The sequence below is a fragment of the Abrus precatorius genome, unplaced genomic scaffold (genome assembly GCF_003935025.1).
Source record: "Abrus precatorius isolate BTA unplaced genomic scaffold, Abrus_2018 Scaffold6, whole genome shotgun sequence".
NCBI lineage: Eukaryota > Viridiplantae > Streptophyta > Magnoliopsida > Fabales > Fabaceae > Abrus > Abrus precatorius.
This window is the reverse complement of record NW_020874406.1, coordinates 17721370-17742750: the sequence shown is the minus strand read 5'-3', so window position 1 is coordinate 17742750 and position 21381 is coordinate 17721370. Positions and strand designations below refer to the sequence as shown.

At 34.0% G+C, this 21381-nt stretch overlaps 2 protein-coding genes across 5 annotated transcripts; both read left to right on the top strand.

The window, feature by feature from the left end:
* Nucleotides 1–226: 226 nt before the first annotated feature.
* Nucleotides 227–7009, top strand: LOC113869503 (zinc finger CCCH domain-containing protein 44). Of its 2 annotated transcripts, XM_027505844.1 has the most exons (10): nt 227–983; nt 1154–1233; nt 1601–1788; nt 1983–2907; nt 2998–3125; nt 3243–3302; nt 3384–3434; nt 4024–4094; nt 4633–4787; nt 4876–7009. In XM_027505844.1, exons 1-10 carry the CDS (start codon nt 679–681, stop codon nt 6759–6761), a joined length of 3849 nt encoding a protein of 1282 aa, XP_027361645.1. In that variant the 5' UTR covers nt 227–678; the 3' UTR covers nt 6762–7009. The 2 variants fall into 2 exon arrangements, with proteins under 2 accessions (XP_027361645.1, XP_027361646.1); XM_027505845.1 differs by lacking the exon at nt 1154–1233 and having other exon boundaries at nt 229–983.
* Nucleotides 7010–15427: 8418 nt separating this feature from the next.
* On the top strand, nt 15428–20675 carry LOC113868461. 3 transcript variants are annotated; one of them, XM_027504061.1, is made up of 7 exons: nt 15428–15924; nt 16104–16183; nt 18066–18253; nt 18426–18549; nt 18835–20057; nt 20223–20266; nt 20372–20638. In XM_027504061.1, the coding sequence occupies exons 1-6, from the start codon at nt 15623–15625 to the stop codon at nt 20226–20228; spliced, it is 1923 nt and encodes a 640-aa protein (XP_027359862.1). In that variant the 5' UTR covers nt 15428–15622; the 3' UTR covers nt 20229–20266; nt 20372–20638. The 3 variants fall into 3 exon arrangements, with proteins under 3 accessions (XP_027359862.1, XP_027359861.1, XP_027359863.1); XM_027504060.1 differs by having other exon boundaries at nt 15429–15924; nt 20209–20266; nt 20372–20647; XM_027504062.1 differs by having other exon boundaries at nt 15436–15924; nt 18898–20057; nt 20209–20266; nt 20372–20675.
* The last annotated feature ends 706 nt before the right edge of the window (nt 20676–21381 follow it).

Genomic DNA, 21381 nt, shown 5'->3' with positions numbered 1-21381 from the left:
TAAAATACAAGGAATAAAAACTAATTTGGTTGGAGAAAAAAGGATCGTGTTTTTGGCGTTGAACAAAATAACCAAGTGGATCCCACATTGGCTGGCCTTTCCTCGGCACCCACTAACCACGTGGTGCTCGAGAAACACAGAATCGCGTACTCAAAAGGAGTCGCGTTTGACGACGATTCACAATTTTGAATTCTCAGAATCATCACGAGATGAAAAAATTGAAAACATTAATTAAATATGGCTATAAAATAGAAAAGGTAAAATAAAAGCAAAAAATAAATAAAAAAAAGGGAGGAAGAAAGAGAGAGAAAATTTAGGAGTGAGAGGAGCTACCCACATTCAACCAATCCCCAGTGACCATGTCGTGCTACCGTCTTCTCACTCAGAGGTCAGAGTAGCACACACTCTCTCTCTCTCTCTCTCTCTCTCTCCCCCTCTCTCTCCAGCAATCGGGATCTCTCTGCTTTTTGACACGAAATTACCAACAAAACAAACAGTGCCTTATTTCATCTGCGTCCATTTCCAAATCCATCCATGTGCCCACTCACCACAACACCAGACCCCAATTCCTGCCGATACTAGGGTTTTCTTTCGCTCACGCAACTCTCATGTTCCCCAATTATTGATTCTCTTCCTTCGATTCGATTCGATTCGATTTTCTTTTCTTCTTCTTTTCCCATGGAAGAACCGCGTCAACCGCAGCCGGAAACAGCGGCGAGCGTTGTTAGGGATTTGGAGGAGTCGCGACTGGTCGGAGTTCCCGTCGCGCTAGCTCGCGATGTTGACGTGGCGGAGACAGAGGGTGCTTGTTGCGTGCCTAATTTGGAAGTCACCGTCGTGGACGGTGTCGTTTTGAAGAGGAAGCGTGGTCGTCCGGCCAGAGGCGTTCCGAAAACGGCTCCTCCTGTGAAGCAGCAGAAGGATGAGGAGGATGTTTGTTTCATTTGCTTCGACGGTGGAAGCCTCGTTCTCTGCGATCGCCGGTGAGTCATCATTGCTAGCTATAAATGGATTTCGTGTTTGTGTGGATTCTGTTTCCGCTCGGCTATAGCTCGCAATTAAGGTCGCTTATGCGTTATTCAGTTGCTATCAATGGTGTCGATTTTGTTTTTCTAATATTTATTTCTCTCTCTCCTTTTCGTTCCATTTTTAGGGGTTGTCCCAAAGCGTATCATCCCGCGTGTATTAAGCGAGACGAGGCCTTCTTCCGATCGAAGGCCAAGTGGAATTGCGGTATGTTGTGTGTGTTAAACTTTGCTTTATTGGCATGCAATTGGATTACTAATCCTGCGTGTTTTTAGGAATATAGTTGGATTTCCTATGCGCGTCTCACTTCTTTGTGTTTTTGCTAGAAACATTTGGAGTTTGACAATTGTCCTAGATTCTACGGAATCAGCTCAATATTCTATAATGATATTAATCTATTATCTTGTTTAATTGAGTATCTTATTTATTGCATTTGCCAATTGGTGGACACTTACTCCTTGTTTTTGAGAAATCAATCCCCGCAATTTGTTTCATGTTTTAATATTTTTACTTTTTAGTGTGTAATAAATTGCATAGCATTCTCTTAATAAGCATTTGTTTTTGCACTACTCAGGTTGGCATATATGTAGTGCTTGTCAGAAGGCAGCCCATTATATGTGCTATACTTGCACATACTCTTTGTGCAAGGGATGTACAAAAGATGCTGATTTTGTTTGTGTCAGAGAAAACAAAGGTTTGTGTGGGGTATGCATGAGAACTATAATGCTGATTGAGAACAGTGCCCAGGGAAATAAGGAAATGGTACGTTAAACTTTCTTTTCTAAGCTGGATTTCTACTACTATTTCCCCCACCCACCTCTCCTCTTTCTATGTCAGTTTGACTTGTGTATGACAGGACAGAAAATGAATAAGGAGGGGGGAGGGGTTGAATTAATGAAGTACACTTGTTTGATGGTCTAATTTTTTTCTTTGTTTTCCCTGTACCACTCTTACAGTGCGAAGTGGATTTTGATGACAAGAGCAGCTGGGAGTATCTATTCAAGGTTTATTGGATGTATTTGAAAGGGAAGCTGTCTTTAACTTTTGACGAGCTCCTTCAAGCTAAAAACCCATGGAAAAGTGTTGCTCCTATGGGTTGTAAGATTCAAACTCCCCATGAACTTTATCATCTTAAAGATGACAAAGGTTCTGGTTCTGAGAACTCCTGTATAGACATAGAATCAAATAATTCAAAAAACAACAAGTCCAAGAGACCGCAGAAGCTTCTTAGCAAGGGTGATTGCTTTGATAGGGTAACTTCTGGTGGTGACAGTGGGGTGTCTTTGCCTGAATGCACAAAATGGGCATCAAAAGAGCTTTTAGAGTTTGTTGCACATATGAAAAATGGTGATACATCTCTCCTGTCTCAATTTGATGTCCAGACTCTCTTGCTGGAGTATGTAAAGAAAAATAATCTTCGTGATCCTCAACAGAAATCCCAAATTGTTTGTGACTCTAGACTATTAAATTTGTTTGGAAAAGCACGTGTTGGCCACATTGAAATGCTAGAGCTTCTCGAATCCCACTTTCTGTTAAAAGACAATGGCCCTGTGGAAAATACTTTTGGAGCAGGAATTATTGATGCTGTTGCTAGTGAAGGGGAAGCCATTAACAATTACAATAAACAGTTAGCGTTAGTTAGTGACAAGAGATGTAAAACACGTAGAAAGGATGATGTGATAGTGCCACAAAATAATCCTGATGCATATGCTGCTATAGACACTCACAACATTAACTTGATCTACTTGCGGCAAGCTCTGATGGAGAATCTAACTGAAGATATTGAAAAGATTCATGAGAAAGTTGTTGGTTCATTTGTGCGGATAAGAGTCTCTAGTAGTGATCAAAAACAAGATATGCATAGACTTGTCCAAGTTGTAGGTAAATGAACTCTTACAGCCTCCAATACTTATAGTAAATTATGCTTATTGTAAATTGCATGAGTTGAAATTGGTCTTGGTACCTGTGCAGGTACAAGCAAGGTTGCTGAACCCTACAAAGTTGGCACAAAAGCAACTGATATTAAGCTTGAAATTTTAAACTTAAATAGGAAGGAGGTCATATCAATTGATGAAATTTCAAATCAGGAGTTTGCTGAGGTGAATAATTGTTACTTAAATCATATAACCTTTTGAAGAAACTCTAGAATGTGTATAAGAGTTAAAGTTTCTTCTATGTGAGTTTGCTAATGGTTAATATATTCATTTTATATCCAGGATGAATGCAAGCGTTTGCGTCAGAGTATAAAATATGGGCTGTCAAAAAGATTGACTGTGGTTAGTGTGTATATTATGTCAACTTCCATAAAGTGTGTGGTATTTGTTCGAGTTTAAGATGACTGTTTTTGTTGGCTATAGGGAGAGATTCTGGACAAAGCATTGGCACTTCAAGCAATTAGAGTTAATGATGTAACTTCCTTTCCTTTTTTTTATCTGGTATAGAAATAGAAATATAATTTATGGTTGATTCTCGTTTTTATTGAGGAAAACTCAAAGTGTATAAAATCTATCCATAAATTTAATAGGGTACCATGATGTTACAGGCCTCTTAACTTGTCCTCTCACATCTAAATCATGTATAGTATAATTATTATCTTCCACTTAACAATTGTGAAGTGAATTCAAAACATGAATTTGGTGAAAAATTTGATTTGCAATAGCAAAATGCTCTTATTTTAGAGGCATAATCCTCCTCCCCCTCTTTTAGAATTCAACAATATATATATATATATATATATATAAAACTTATGCAATATTGCACATGATATACATGGTAAATTTTTATTGAAAATACAATATTTGATAAATACTACAATTTTCAATAAAAATTTACCATAAACAACTTATTGTATGCAATGTTGCTTATGTTAGAAAAATTGTGTGTATATGTGTGTGTGTGTATTTGAGCATGGTCAATGTCATCCTTTAATGTTGTAAATATGACTTGGCATATTGTTGGTCTTAATTTTAACATGACAATGCTATTCTATTGATCTAGTTGCTGGAAGCTGAGATATTGCGGCTTAATCATCTTCGAGATAGAGCAAGTGAAAAGGGGCATAGAAAAGAATATCCTTTGCTGCTTACTACTTACGCTGTTGTTCATTTCTCTCCAAACAAACTTAACTGTGGTTACGGAAATCTGAATAATGCACAGTTAAATTCTACAACTATTCATGATCCATAGTTGAAATATATGCTAATACATATTCTTTAGTTTACTAAGCCATTAGGGATTCGTTGCTGAATGGATGTTAAAATTGTAGGAGGCATTTAAAGCTACATGTTAAAAAATGTAGTTTTATTTGTTCGTTATTTTGTCTCGTGTGTCTATATATTCTTGAGGAAACTACATTTTTGTTTGTTAAATTTATGATTGCCTAATTTTATAGATGAACATGCACTATGCAGTCATATGATATGATGCACTATTTTGTTTAATTTAAAATTGGACACACATTCTAGAAATTTTTGTAAACTAACAGAGACTTTTACGAGGATGGGTTAAGCAATAAATGGGTAGATGCACATTAGATGGTGATTGGTTTCTCTGCATATTTATTCTTTTGCTGAAGGGCATGATTAAGGTTCCTTGACTAAACTGCACGCTTAAAGAGTATGTGGAGAAGTTGCAGCTACTAAACTCTCCGGAGGAACGTCAGCGCAGGCTGCATGAAATTCCGGATGTACACTCTGACCCCAATTTGGATTCAATGTTTGAGTCTGATGAAGATGATGGAGAGTCTGATGAAAGGAAGAAAGGTAGCATTCATTTACTCCACAGACCTTGTTTCCTTGGCTTTTGTCCAGTCAATGCTTGTCTCATGGTAACTATAATGTGAATATGCAGATGGCAATATATGGTCAAAATATCTTGGATTTGATAGAAGAGAGAGGGGGCCTGTTTTTCCCAAAATTTGGAATGGTGTCTTGAACGATGTGGGATGCAAAACACAAGACTTACCTGCTGCCCGCCAGCCAATGGGGAATATATGCGTGCTAAAGAATCATATTAACCATGATGATACAGCTATCGATGATAGCACTAAGGCAGTTCCCAAATCAGAAGTGTCTACTGTTCCAGTGGATATTTCATCATCTCTTCTCTCTACTGGATTGGAACAGCCATTTAATGATCTTAGGAGTGATAGGTCATGGCATTATCAGGATCCAACTGGGAAGATTCAAGGACCTTTTTCTATGTTGCAGCTGTGGAATTGGAATAAAAGTGGTCACTTCCCTCCTGATCTCAGAATATGGAAGATAGATGATAAACAAGATAACTCTATATTGTTGACTGATGCAATAAGTGGGAAGTGTTCCAAAACTGTGTCATTGCCATTCAACAGCCAGTTGCTGTCTTTAGGTGTCAGTGTTACCTTGGATAATAAAGATAATAGTCAGGATGCTGGGAGGAATGCATCAAAGAATGAAATTTCTTCAGACAGCCAAATTATCGAGCAGAGCAGGGAACAAAAGGTGGATGATACCTCTACTCAGTCTAATGGTAAAGATGAATCTGTTAGGAGCAATGGATGGCAGGACCAACTGCATGTTTTTCCTCCATTACTCTCAACTGCCTTTCCTGAGAACTTGAATGAGATTCCTTCTGATAAATTAAGGAAAGGTCATGGGATAGAAGGAAACTCTGAAGATAATGGAAATAATGGCTCTAACAGGACATCTGATGGTCAGAGTAATAGTGGGCAGAGTTATCATAAGCAATCAGATAGTGAAGATAATTCAGGGCAATCTTCTGGACAGAACTGGAGACACACCAATGTAAATAGTTCTTCCAATTGCTTGGTTACCACATCAACTCATGTTTCGGGTACAAAGACATCACCGCACAAGCTGGGATTTGATTTGCATAATCCCCCTTCCCCTCCAGCATGTAATACAACTACATGGCAGGCAATCATTGGTGAACCCAATGATTTTGATGAGTCAGTTTCAGATCTATTGGCAGAAGTGGAGGCAATGGAATCACTGGGTGGCTTGGAATCTCCCACTTCAATCATGAAATGTGGTGAGGAATTGACTGAAGGTTCTAAAAATGATTGTCTCAATTTTGCAGAGCTTAGTCCAATGCTTGACGCAGGTAAAGGTGATGCACTGAGTTCCACAGCTGATTTAAACTTACCATCTCAATCATCAGCAGCCGAGGAACCTTTACAGCAAGCAGATGTACATCATCATCAAAGAATATCTGGGGAGCATTCTTCAAGAAGTTCTAAAGTTGAGGTGGGTACAAAGAATGTTAGTGTTTCAGGTAATCAGTGGGAGTCACGTTCAGAAAATTCACCCATTGTTCCATCCTCTGCAACCTTGGGCTTGGCTACAGACACAACTTGGAGACTTGGGTCAGAGAATACACACTTGGGATGGGGTGGAATTGATCAAGGAAATGCAAACATGGGTTGGGGAGTATGCCAAACGGCAGTGCAGGAAAACAGGAGCTCAAATTCATACAATTCTGTAGTAACTCAAGCCTTTGGAGACAGCCAAACAAGATATGGCAGTGATCGATTTTCTGTACCCAGAGATCGGGGTTTGCAAGGTCATGGTAGGGAATCAGGTTTTGGAAGGGGCAGAATTGCATATAACAGGCAATCATTATTTGGTGTTGGAAATGGAGGCTCATATAGGCCTCTGCCCAAAGGGCAGCGAGTTTGTAAATTTTATGAAAGTGGGTACTGTAAGAAGGGAGCATCCTGTGATTACTTGCACCCATGATTTTAGATTCCATTAGCATTGGTCACATTTGTTTTTTTGTAATCCTTAACATATCTGAAGTTGGCTCTTTCCAATCGTTGTAATTTAACCTGACTGTATTAGTCAAGTGGCATAATTTTTTTATATGAAACTACTCTATCTTGATCTAAGGTTTTGCTGTTTATAAACTTTATATTGTATTAACAACACGTTAAGAACTAGTCTTTGCTTTGGTAAAATTGCCAATAAATTCACCTTGATTTCAAGGTTACATGCTGAGGCATCCTGTGTGCGTAAAAGTGATAATCTTTGCTTTAAATTGTCATTTATTAAAAATTACATGAGATAGAACTTGAAGGTTTTGCTGTTTATACTATATTAACAACACGATAAGAACTAGTCTTTGATTCGATAAATGCCAATAAATTCACCTTGATTTAAAGATGAATTTTCACTTTGCAGGAGGCCATTAGATCATAGTCGCTAGTTCAGCAGTGAATTTTTCGTTTTAAGCATTGAATAGTGGTAGCTTTCCCAGCAATTGACGTAGAACTTGTTGCTTTGCTTCCAATTTTTGGTACCCTGATCCCTGTACTTGGAGTTAGTGGATCAGCTGCAGCTGGTGCAGGAACTATTGTTTCTGAATCATCTGGAGCTATATATATGCGATTTGATTTGCTAGAAAATAAATTACCCTTTGTGAAATTCCGATGTTGTTTAAGGATATTGTCTGAAGTCTGAACTACCAAGTTATTATTCATATTTTTATGGGTGTAAGAGGTGTGCTGTGTTCACCTAGGGTTTTGGACCAGTGCTCAATATGTTGATTTTTGTGCCACATTTACGGCACTAGGTTAACTTATACATTTTTATTGCTGCAATTTATTGATTAGCAATATAGCATGCTTACAGTAATTGCTTGAATAAGAATAATTATTTAACAGTCATGCTACAAAAGGAACACTTCAATTCAACTTTGCCGACAAATGTTTTACGGGAACGACTTTATTTTAAGAACAGTCTGGATGAGTGATTCATGCCCATTAATTAGTACTTCACATATCCTATATATCTTGAAGATGGTACAGTTAGTAATATTGACTAGTTTTAATTCATTTCATCTTCCTACTTTTTGATAATGTTTCTTACTTGATTGAATTATGATCTGAGTGCATAATCTTGTTCGAATATTGCCTAACCTGTTGCATATTATCAAACACTACTTTTGTGGTTAATTTTTTGTTTCAAATTAGATTCTTAATGAACTTCTGCTTGCAGAAGCTAGGGGGTTGAGATCTTGCTCTCTGGATTTGTCTTATGAGGTTGAGGATTTTATTAGGCCATGGGAAGGACTGAATGAAAACTGGAGAGGTACACATCCTTACCATTTTCATTCTCCTAATATGGTAGGAGGGTACACTTTTTTGGTTAATCATTATTTAGGTAGAAGGAGTTGATGCATCTGTGAATATTTTCCTTGAATACAATTTTCATTGATGCATTATTAAGGTAATTTTGCATCAAATATGCTTGATGTTGATGAAAAAATATTTTATTATGTCGTTACCACCTTTTATTTTTCTTGAGTTTTATAATTGCATTGTTAATACTCTAATGATTGTTAATCATTATAAAACAAATGACATTTCATACAACCTAGCCAAAAGTCAGGTATACGCGGTGCAGTGGGAGTCCAAGATTCCAATTGCCGTGAGCACTGCAATTCAGAATTGGAGTAATTAGTTTTGGTTTCTTGATGGTAGATTAATTAATGTACGATGCCAATATTGTTGTAATTTGCATTCGGAATTGCCTTTGAATGGACGAAGCAAAAGGCAAGCAATGATGCATGTGAGTGCAGTGCACTTTTAACTGATTTCATGGATAGCATCTGGACATGTTTACTTATAGCCCTAAAGACATTTTCACCGAAATTACTCAGTATAGTTCAAGTAAAGTTCCTCCGTGCACTCATATAAAAAAGAGGTTCATCCGTGGTGAAACATCATGAAAAGAAAATAATACAATTTGGAAGAGATAAAAAGATCAGCTTCATTTATTTCCATTTTGTGATAGGTGTACGATTAGTTTCTTTGCTGTTATTTTTACGTCCTACAAGAATCTCTAACTACCAGAGAGAAAAACAAAATGTCTCTATATATCTATTTTCATAGCAAAAATGATACATTAGCACAACATGATGACCAATCTTAATTCTTCAATGTTCAATCCTAAGTGTTTCCCCGATACCAAATTTAACGAATTGATTGAAATGGTCATGATGAGGGTCATTGTATGGAACAGACATGTCGGCTAATTTCCATTGCAAATTGTACTAAATCACTGCATTGAGAACGTATAGAAAATAAATGTGGATCCCAACTACGTAAAGAAACAAAAGAATGGGATAAGGTGCAAACTTGCCCACCAAATAAGACGCGGAAATAATTAAAATAACCACCACAAAAGTATTGTGCGTGGCCGTAGACATGAGGCGGAATCATTAACCATTTGATATACTCAAGAGTCATTGTCCACACCAAAAGTACCCATTTAAGTAGTTTAATAGCTAAGGATATTGCCTGCTGCTTTATGTAGGTAGAATTTACCTTGTTAAATCCAGGCTTAAACATGTTTTTAAGAAAAAGAAAATGTTAACCAATATCTTTTTTTTAACAGAGTTTTAATTAAAAAATATTGATTTTTTAATCATACTTAAATGATCTTTAAGATTGATTTTAAACAAACAAAAGTGACAAATGTTTTTTTAAGTATTTATTACACAAAAAAGTGTAATAAGTGTTTTTTTAATAGAAATTTAATATTTTTAAATATTTAATTAAAATATGCTTTAAGGACTGATACTAATAAAACTCATAACTTAATAGACTGGGAACATTAATATTTGACATGAGGAGTAACTAATAGTAATTGTAAAAACAAATAATGTAGTTGTTTATAACAAAATGATATTTATTTCCATATTTGTCGCATTAAAATATCAATAATATTGTTATACATCACAAATAGGACAACAAAAGTGGTCTTTTTTAATTTCGAATAATATTTTTTTTAATGTGTATATATACAAATATTATAAAAACTGAATGAAAGATAGAGATAATTATTTCAAATGATGAAAGTGTTGAAATAAGTTTTAACGTTAGATGATCAAAATTTGAATTGGTTTACACAGCTTAAATTATATTTTTCTTTTACAATTAATACAAACCATTGGTAAAAAATAACTCCAAAACCTGTGATAAATAAGAAAAAGCAAGAGAACATAACAAACTAGACTTAATTTCATGAACATAACCCTCATCTGTTCTGCACGGAATGAGACTATGAGACTCAAAGCAAGTGTGGTTGTTCTTATTTCCCAAATGTGGCTCTTACGAAGAATTTGGTAAACAATCTCAGTTCCAAGCCAGCATGACAAGGATATCTCCAAAAACTGCACCACAATTATGAAACACAAGATCTAATTCCAAACAGCTGCATAAAATTAAGAGAATACTACTGGAATCTATGGCATATGTTTCAGCTTTCATTTCAGTTCTCACTTCCATTGTCATGAAATCACCCGTTAGAGTGTAACAATGGGATAGGGACAATCTTGAAGTGGTGCAAATGCACTGCAAAATAATATTCTATACGAAAAGTTAAACAAATGCTAGTGGTTGGAATAGTATTAAATTATAAAAAATTTGATCTATCAGTATATAATATTTATTTAACAAAGATTACGTTATTAATGTAGATATTATGAGTTTGTTTTTAGCATCTACTATGGCATTCTCAGCTGATAATCTAGTACTTTCAAAGTAAATAAATTACTAAAGTAAATATAATCTCTCTAAAAAATCATTTTCATACATGTAATTAATAATCAAGTTCTTATCAACATACGCGTTATAGACTTCTGATAAATGATATGATGCATATATACTAAATTTTTATACCACTAAATAAATATATAATTTTGTTAATATAAAAAATTTGTATACTATTAATTAATGATATTATTAATATAAACTTAAAATATATATGATAATAAATTAATTTTTGGAAAGTAAAAGTTATACTAACAGAGCAAACTTAACCATTTAATTATTTCCTCGTGCTAACCACAACACACACGAGTTTAGAAAAGCATTTGAGAAGAATAAGAGCACTTGCACATTTTCTTCCCACAGAAAGAAAATTTGGTAGGTTGCAACTTGCATGTACCTTCTTGTTTCAATTTCTCTAACTTCTTTTTTGTTCTCACCTTTTCATATACCCACGCAGTAGAAATTCTCATTTTTATAAATTTATTCGTCCTTTTATGATCTTTTCTTGAATCAAATAAAGGTAAAGTCTAAAACATGCAATAATCAATTGTTAAGATTTAAGTAGAAGATATAATTGATTACAACAATAATAAAAATCTTACTCCATTAAATGAGATATGTTAAGAGACAATGTTGACTATTGGGTTAGAATTGAATTATAAACGTATTGATAAGCTTATAAAATATACATATATAAAACCATTAATTTCAGAACTACAATTTTTATAATTCAACATTCCACATTATAACCATGGTAAAGACTTGCTCAATTTCTTCAAACATTAGTGCAACTGAGTCCATACTTGTATCCATCCTGGTGAAAGGAAGAAGCAAAAAAGCAGACAAAGAATTCAGAATGTCAAGAACAAGATAAAAAAACTTTTTGTTTTCGATTTCTATCTTCCTCCACTCAATTGACAATCTAAAATATCAAAGAATCATTTTTCTTTATCCAACATATTGCTCCTTCTACACTTTTCATTCTAAAATCTTTAATTCTTTGTAATTTCATTTCACTCCTTTATTTTTTTATCTGTCTCCTTGCTCTCAACTTTATTGCAGGTCCACTTCAAGTCAACCAAAACCACCCTATGCTGCAACTACCAGTCACTGAAGAAAAGATCCCAAACCAAATAATACACCATCCTTGATTACCCCTCTTGACACCACTCCATGCCAAACCATTCACAAATCAACCCTCAAAACTATTAAGTTCTCTTGATTCACCAAAAGAATAACCACTCTCCTCCATCATAACCATTAACTTAAAGCCCACTCAGTCTCTTCTCAAACTAGATCTTGCCATGGAAACCCGTTTAACTCAGCCCTTGTTCCAAGCTCCACACTCAATTTTCCTAATAATTGCCATGAAGACCCACTTTTATGTGCTACACTCTTTGAAAACGGTAGAGGGGGTCATTGTTTTGAGGGAGATGAGATTTGTTGGATAAGGACATGGAATCGTGGCTGGTTTGATGAAAAAAACGGAACAACGGGTTGTGTTGTTGTTTTCTACATGCTAAGAATTTTCCAAGTAGAATAGTGGTGGCTAATGAAGTATGGGTGGTTTGGTTTGGTTTTAAAAGGAAAACCAGTTAAAAGAGTAGCATAAAAAAATAGTTTAGGAATAAACTGATTGAAAAGGATAATTAAAGGATTGACAAAATAAGAATATATCTGCGTACCAAACTCAACAAGGTACTCTATAGAATTTGTCTCAAGCTCAAGTGGAAGGTAACGAAGGTAGAAACGGTAAACACAGCTAAATAATCCAACTAAAAGCAAAGCTATAACAGACTCAAGTGTATGCAACATGAAACTTTATGATATCTTTGGTTTAAGAAAATAACTCTTTTTTTTAATCTTCGATTTTATTAGTGCCGTATTATTATTTTTAAATAATATTAAAAATAATAAAAACAAGAAAGAAATATGTTAAATGCTAACTGTGATCACAGTAAAACAGGCTGGAACGTTTTATAAAAAAGAAGCGATGAAAACAGTGTCTAGAATAGTTTTTTTTTTTTTCAAGAAAAATAATCACTTATTCTTTAAATTTATTCTTAATTAATTCTTTAACATATACTGAACTAAAACATGTTATAAATAAGCTAAATACCTAACTGATATAGGACTCAAGGAACCCAAACGGGCAAACCTAACATACTGATCATGTTCATAGTAGAATTTAAAACATCTAGAAACCCATGAATAATTGCATACTTTTTAAAGAGCATCTAAAAAATCGGTTGTCTTAATGAATATTCTAAAAAGAATGTCACTTATTTGTGCTAATAGCAAGACGGAACAAGAGATCCCTTCTAAATTCCTCTTTATAATTGTGACTTCAAATGGAAAATTCTTAGTTAGAAATCTCAGACTTGGAGAAGGAATCCTAACTTATATAATTACAGCAACTCCTTAGTTTCTTCTATTCATAATCCAATGTTTTATATTATTTTCCACCGTAACTGACGTACTTACCTATTAGGCTTAAATCCAACAAACATACATATATACATATACATAGTATTTCTCAAACTCAAATTCTAAGAATAAATGCTGCCGGTGGAGGAGCAGAAACCTTGCTGATGGAGTGTCCTACACCAACTTCCTACCTCCTAAATGGATTAATATCACATATAGAAATATGGCAATTCCACTTGGGTGACATGTGTGGTGCCATTCGCCATAAACTCAAATGGTTCCACTTTCATAATGAAAAGAGACACAATTACTAATTTATAACTTAATACAAAATATCCACTTCAAGATGATATAATAAAATATTACTTATGTTTTCTCACATTTGCCTTTATATTCATTCTCTATCTTTTCCTCTATTTTTTTTTTATCATTACTGTCATTTTTTTTATTTTCCCTCTACTTTCACTCATTCAACACCTAAAAGTTAAGTACCAGTCAATCATCTCCTTGTAACAAATGCCTTTGCCACTGTAGTCAGTTGTTTTCGACTTGTTTTGTTGTAAGAAATATCCTAATCACCTTATCTTTAAGACCACTTTAATTCAACGTGTTTGGAATAGCTTTGTGTGTCAGTGTGTGTGAAACCTTTTGCATTATGTCAAAAGATCTTTCTCTAAACTTCTTTACCCATTATTTTAATTAAATCCAGGTTTATACTCCTTGCTTGCGTGATTAAAAAATTATATATGTTGATGTTTGAGTTTCTATTTTTCGAATAAAATCAACCCTTTTATCATCAAAACTAATGTCGTGTTTAGCACACGGAACAGTGATTTCATAAAATAGGAATAGAATAAATTGCAATATATATATATTTAAAGGTGGCATAAAAGAAAAATGTAGATACACGTGAATCACATCGTAACATCTATAAAAATTTCAACCCAGAAGAGGTTCTTGAGTGAAACAAACAACAAGTCAAACCAAACATTTATGATGGGGCGCGCGATATCATGTCTTTTAGGTAAATTATGGGCAACATCTTAAATAATACTCGAACTTCTTGACAGCACACATCGTAATAGTGACGTGATAATTTATAAAATCTTGATTAACTTGCGGGAGCAAAACACCACTCGCAAGGAAAAAGTTTATCTAAAAAAGTGAATTTATATTTAAAATAAGAATTTTACTTATTTTTAAAGTTTAATAAATTAATAATAAACTTATCTTACTGAAATAGATGGGAAAGTTTGTACAATAAAAGATGAAAATAGCAGAAACTGATAGGAAAGTTTGTATGAAAGCAAAACAGGAAGTGCACCTTTTTGACCATACAATCCTTTCGTGCCACAAACAAGAATGAACGCAAACCAAACTTGTCGTGTTTTCACAATAGGATCCAAAATAAAATGAAAGGGCGAATCTAAATGCGTATAAGCAGAAACTGTTTTAACCTCAGTTTAATATGTGATTTCTTCGAGTGAATAAAACTCAACATAATTGCCTCTAATAAATGTAACGAAATATTCAAATAAAATTTTAATTAAATTAATGTAAAAAGCATTTATGATTAGGACATCCTAATAAGCAAAGTACTTATTTTACAACCCCAAATACATAATCCTAAACACATTTTACTTATATTAATATTTCTTCATATACCAATAAATAAATAAATAATATTGTAAGTAAATGTTTTCCTTAAAAGCAGGCTCATCATTTTATTATTTTTCTTCGAATTGATAATTATTTCATTTATATTCAATTGAGTTTTTAATACTATTAATTTTAATTTTAATATACATTTTCATATTAAATATTTTGAGTAAAGTAAATTTCCATTTCAACCATTAAAATTATGAGTACTCATCACTTAAATTTCTAACTTTATAAAAAAACTCACTTCAAAATTTAATTTTATAAAATACTTATTTTAATTTACCTTTTATCCTCATTCTATATATAAAAAATAAAAATAGAAGTTTATATATTTAAACAACAAGTTTTGAAGTAAAAGAAATTATTATATAAATAATTTAAAATGAACATAACATGGGTCCCACATAGAAAACTGGCTCAAGATTTTGATGTTAATGTTAATAAAAATAGATTACATTGTGAGTATAAGGAAGAGGAGAAAGAGTGATTTGGATCATGTTTTTGGCGTTGAACATAACAGCGAAGTGGGTCCCAGGCACAATGAGTGGCCTTTCCTCGGTAACAACTAACCACGTGCTGTTGGAGAAACGCAGAATCGACACACGTAAGAGTCGCTTTTGTCCATTCATTCACAATCTTGAAGAATTATCACAAACCAAATAATAAAAACACTAATTAATAATAATATTTTAATATATTGTCATGAAAGGTAAAAGCGAAAAGGCAAAAATTAATATTAATTTCTTAAAAAAAGGAAAGAAGAAAGAAACAAACAAGTCTCCTTACATCTGCACCAAGTCCATTTTTCAACTCCAATTCCGTGTGCCCACTCACCACATTAGACCGACCACACCCCAATCCCAATCCCAATTCCTCGTTAGGGTTCCTTTCTCTCTCGCAACTCTCTCAATTCATGCTTTCCAGTACTTGATTCTCTCGATTCCATTCCATTCTTCTATGGAATCGCAGCTTCAGCAGCAGCCCCCAGCGGTCACGCCAGCCGCGGAGGTTGTCAGCGCCGCTGTTGGGGATTTCGAGAAGTCGCAGCTCGTTGGAGTTTCTGTCACAGAGGCCTCCGATGTTGAGATGGCTGAGGTAAACGATGGTGGTATGGTCGCCGTTTTGAAAAGGAAGCGTGGTCGTCCAGCCAAGGGAAAGACCGTTCCGAAAACGACTCCTCCGTTGAAGCCGAAGAAGGATGAGGAAGATGTTTGCTTCATATGCTTCGATGGTGGAAGCCTTGTTCTCTGCGATCGCCGGTGAGTCGTCCTACTCTTCACTTCGCCCTTATGATTGCTCAATCATGCGAAATTTGAGTTCGAGTTTGCAAATTCAGTTTCACTTTGGGTTTAACCTTGCTAGTAGCACGTGCGTTTATTCAGTTGTTATCATTCGAGGATTTATCGGTTTCTCTCTCTTTCTTTTCTTTCTTTTTTAGGGGTTGCCCTAAAGCCTATCATCCCTCGTGTATTAAGCGAGACGAAGCATTTTTCCGTTCAAAGGCCAAGTGGAATTGCGGTACGATTCTTCTTCAACTATGTTTGATTTTTATGTGCATGTCTGTGTTAATTTGTCCACATAATTCCCTAATTAACATGCATGTGGATCTGATTTTGCTCTCTGTATATGTTCTTTGAAACTTGAGGAATAATATCCAAGGTTATTTTTACTTACATGTATCTTATTTTGTGTGCATGGTGATGAATGCTAACTTTGGAGTTCCAATTAAAGTTTTGAAGTAACAGAATCTTGTATTTATTTACCTATACGAGATAAGAGATGTATGAATTAATTTGAAAGTTTGAAAGTGGAAGTGATTAACTTACATTTTATTGCTTTAGTGAATTCTAATCTTTTTTTAAATGAAATTTGAATTTAAACTTTTTGAAATTAAATTGTAATTAAAGATGGGGTTTATTAACTGATGACAATTGTATCAAGAAGTGCTTCAGTTAGGAGGGAAGAAAATGCATGTATGAATGGCATTGGCTCCACTTGCATAGATTGGATTTAGTGTTTAGATTTCCAATGCATGTGTATTCTTTTCTGTGTATTTGGTAGAAACAATTCACTTATTATCTCTTTATTAGAGTTTTACAATTATTACATTTGCCAAACAGTGGACCCTTATTCCTTATTTATGAGAAGTCAATCTCTTTTGTTTGTTTTGGGTTTTAATATTTTAGTTGTATTACATGGTGCAGCTTTCCTTTTAATGAACGCATATATTTTTCACTACTTAGGTTGGCATATGTGTATCTTATTTTGTGTGCATGGTGATGAATGCTAACTTTGGAGTTCCAATTAAAGTTTTGAAGTAACAGAATCTTGTATTTATTTACCTATACGAGATAAGAGATGTATGAATTAATTTGAAAGTTTGAAAGTGGAAGTGATTAACTTACATTTTATTGCTTTAATGAATTCTAATCTTTTGTAAATGAAATTTGAATTTAAACTTTTTGAAATTAAATTGTAATTAAAGATGGGGTTTATTAACTGATGACAATTGTATCAAGAAGTGCTTCAGTTAGGAGGGAAGAAAATGCATGTATGAATGGCATTGGCTCCACTTGCATAGATTGGATTTAGTGTTTAGATTTCCAATGCATGTGTATTCTTTTCTGTGTATTTGGTAGAAACAATTCACTTATTATCTCTTTATTAGAGTTTTACAATTATTACATTTGCCAAACAGTGGACCCTCATTCCTTATTTATGAGAAGTCAATCTCTTTTGTTTGTTTTGGGTTTTAATATTTTAGTTGTATTACACGGTGCAGCTTTCCTTTTAATGAACGCATATATTTTTCACTACTTAGGTTGGCATATATGTATCTTATTTTGTGTGCATGGTGATGAATGCTAACTTTGGAGTTCCAATTAAAGTTTTGAAGTAACAGAATCTTGTATTTATTTACCTATACGAGATAAGAGATGTATGAATTAATTTGAAAGTTTGAAAGTGGAAGTGATTAACTTACATTTTATTGCTTTAATGAATTCTAATCTTTTGTAAATGAAATTTGAATTTAAACTTTTTGAAATTAAATTGTAATTAAAGATGGGGTTTATTAACTGATGACAATTGTATCAAGAAGTGCTTCAGTTAGGAGGGAAGAAAATGCATGTATGAATGGCATTGGCTCCACTTGCATAGATTGGATTTAGTGTTTAGATTTCCAATGCATGTGTCTTTCTTTTCTGTGTATTTGGTAGAAACAATTCACTTATTATCTCTTTATTAGAGTTTTACAATTATTGCATTTGCCAAACAGTGGACCCTCATTCCTTATTTATGAGAAGTCAATCTCTTTTGTTTGTTTTGGGTTTTAATATTTTAGTTGTATTACATGGTGCAGCTTTCCTTTTAATGAACGCATATATTTTTCACTACTTAGGTTGGCATATATGTAGCAATTGTGGAAAGACATCGCATTATATGTGCTACACTTGTACATATTCTTTGTGCAAGGGATGTACAAAAGATGCTGATTTTGTCTGCGTAAGAGGAAATAAAGGTTTGTGTGGAATGTGCAAGAGGACTATAATGCTGATAGAGAACATTGCCCAGGGCAATAAGCCAATGGTATGTTAAACTTTCTTTTATATGCACGTACTTGATTACTGTTTCCTCCTTCTTTTACTGTGTACTAGGGAGGGAGACAAAAGGTGAGATGGGGGAGCAGTTTACTTGATGTTGAGTTAATGATACATGAATGCATGATGATCTATTTTTTTCCCTTGTGTTGCTTTTATAGTGTGAAGTCGATTTTGATGACAAGAGCAGCTGGGAATATCTCTTCAAGGTGTATTGGATGTATTTGAAAGAGAAGCTATCTTTGACACTTGATGAAATCCTTCAAGCTAAAAATCCATACAAAGGTACTGCTTTTCTAAGTTGTAATGTTCAACCTTCTCATGAACTTTATCATCTTAAAGATGACAAAGGTTTTAGTTCTGGAAGCTCCTGTATAGAAATAGAATCAAATAATTTAAAAAACAAGGCTAAGACAAGCAATAAACATCAACATAATTGGAATGGTTTCTGTTCAATGCAGTACACAAGACTTGCTCACTACACTACCTAGGAGCAAACTGTGAATATATGTATAATAAAGAACCTGATTAACCCTAGTGAAACAGTAATTAATGATAGCACTAATGCAGGAGTTGTGAGATTAGAAGCATCTGGTGTTGTGGCAGATATTTCATCATTACTTCTCTCTACAGGGATGGAGCTTCCAATTAGCGATATGGTGAATGATAAACCATGGCATTATCAGGATCCAACTGGGAAGATTCAAGGACCTTTCTCTATACTGCAGCTGCATCAGTGGAATGCAAGCGGATACTTTCCTACAAATCTAAGAATATGGAAGATAGATGAGAAACAAGATAACTCTATGTTCTTAACAGATGTTCTGAGTGGGAAGTATTCCAAACATGTGTCGGCATCATACAACAGCCAACAACTGTTTTTGGGGGCCAATGGTAAAATGGATAATAAAGAAAATAGTCAGGATGGTGAGAGCAATATGACAAGGATTGAAAATTTTGCACAGAGTCAAATTATTGAGCAGAGTGTGGAGCAAAAGGTAGATGATACTCATGCACAATCAAATGGTATAGATGAATCTGTTAGGAGCAATGGATGGCACTCTCAGTCTCCTTGTTGGACTGTACAAGCAGATGGGAATAACAATGAGGGGCAAAGTGGAAATTTTGAAAGGAGGGAAGAGTCATCAAAATGTGAAATTTCTTGTCATGACCACCCCCATGTAAACCCTTCTCTACCATCAACTACCTTTTTTGAGAAACTGATCGAGAATCCTTCTGATAAATTAAGGGAAGATCATGGGATCGAGAGAAAATCTGAAGATAATGGAAATTTCGATTTGAACAGGATTTCTGATGGTCAAAGTAATAGTGGGCAAAGTTGTCAGAAACAATCAGACAGTGAGGATAATTCTGGGCAGTCTTCCGGTCAAAACTGGAGATGCCCTAGTCCTAATGTAACTAATCCAGTGTGTAATACATCTACATGGCTGGCAATCTTTGGCGAACCAACTGATTTTGATGAGTCAGTTTCAGATCTGTTGGCAGAAGTGGAGGCAATGGGGATGGAGTCATTTGGTGGCTTGGAATCTCCCACTTCAATCATGAAATGTGGTGAGGAGTTGACTGATGGTTCTATAACTGATTGTCTTAGTTTTGCAGATGGGCTTAGCCCAATGCTTGATGCAGGTAAAGGTGATGCACTGAGCTCCACAGGTGATTTACACTTACAATCTCAATCCACAACAGCAGAGCAACCGTTTCAGCAAGCAGATGTGCATCATCATCATCAAAGAATATCTGGGGAGCATTCATCAAAGAGCTCTGAAGTTGAGGTTGGTACAAAGAACATTAGTGCTTCATGTAATCATTGGGTGTTAGGCTGAGAAAACCCTTCCATTAGTCTCATAACACGTTTTTTGAAGATTTACTTTAAAAGGATTTCCGTTAGTTGAAAGTAGAAACTAATCAATTAACTTTATGCAGTCTACTTTCTCCAGGATTAGTTGGAATCCAACCATTCAATTTTCCTGGGATCCCAATTGTAAGTTGTTTCCCCACTTCCTTTGCAAGACAACTATTTCTCCAAGTTGCTATCATATTTCATACAGCTTGGATATTTTGCTTAAATGATTCTTTTGATTTGCAGGTTGACATGACAAATTAGGTTGAAGGCCATTTTTCTTATCATCTTTAGGCTAAACAAATCTTAGACAAACTTGAAAATTGGATACATAATATCGTGTTTATAACAGCATTCTTTGCAAACAGTAACCTCTCGCCTTCATTATTTGTTTGTTGATGAAGAAAGAAAGATCGGTAGGGTTCTTGGTAGTCTTGTCCATTCCGCTATGTAATTTCATTGAATATTAAATGTGAAGAACTTTATAGGTTTCATTGTCAAATGGATCTGCATTCCGTGTTCCTTTAAAGTTTTTAAAGATATTTATAATTTAAAATAATATATATATATATATATATATATATATATCAATTTTTTTAATTTGTGCAATCTTGTACAAATAAGAAATTATATATAGTAAATATTTAATGTAATTCAGATGAATTGATAATATTAAATAATATATTTTTTTATAAAAATTTACCATTTTTAATGATTTTGCATGGCTTCAGCATTGTTGTCTATTTTTTTATTTTCGTATCTTTTACCTTTAATTCATTGATTGTTTTATGCTATAAAGAATGGAATGTGATGGTAGTTGCCAAAGGTTATTCATCGTTTACAAAAAATAAGAAAAAAAAATGAAAATGAGAAAAGATAAATTAGATGACAGGAAAGCGTGAAAGGAAAATATTTTAAAACACTAACTATGCTTTCAAATTAAATTTTAAAAATATAAACATTCATGATTTTATATGAAGACTAATAATTTTGTCACCCAAAAATATCTATTAGAGAAGAAATATTATTTTAACTTAATCTAATAAACTTGAACTCATGCAAGACCAACTAGCCTACGAGTTGCTACTAGTATCGCTTTTTTAAATGAATATACTTTTTAAGTAATTTTTATTCTAAATTGAATTTATTATATAAAATTAAAATTATTAATTTATTATTTATAAAATTAAAAGTATTGATTTATTATATATTATAATATATTAATATAATCAATATCTGATTTTAAATTATACATT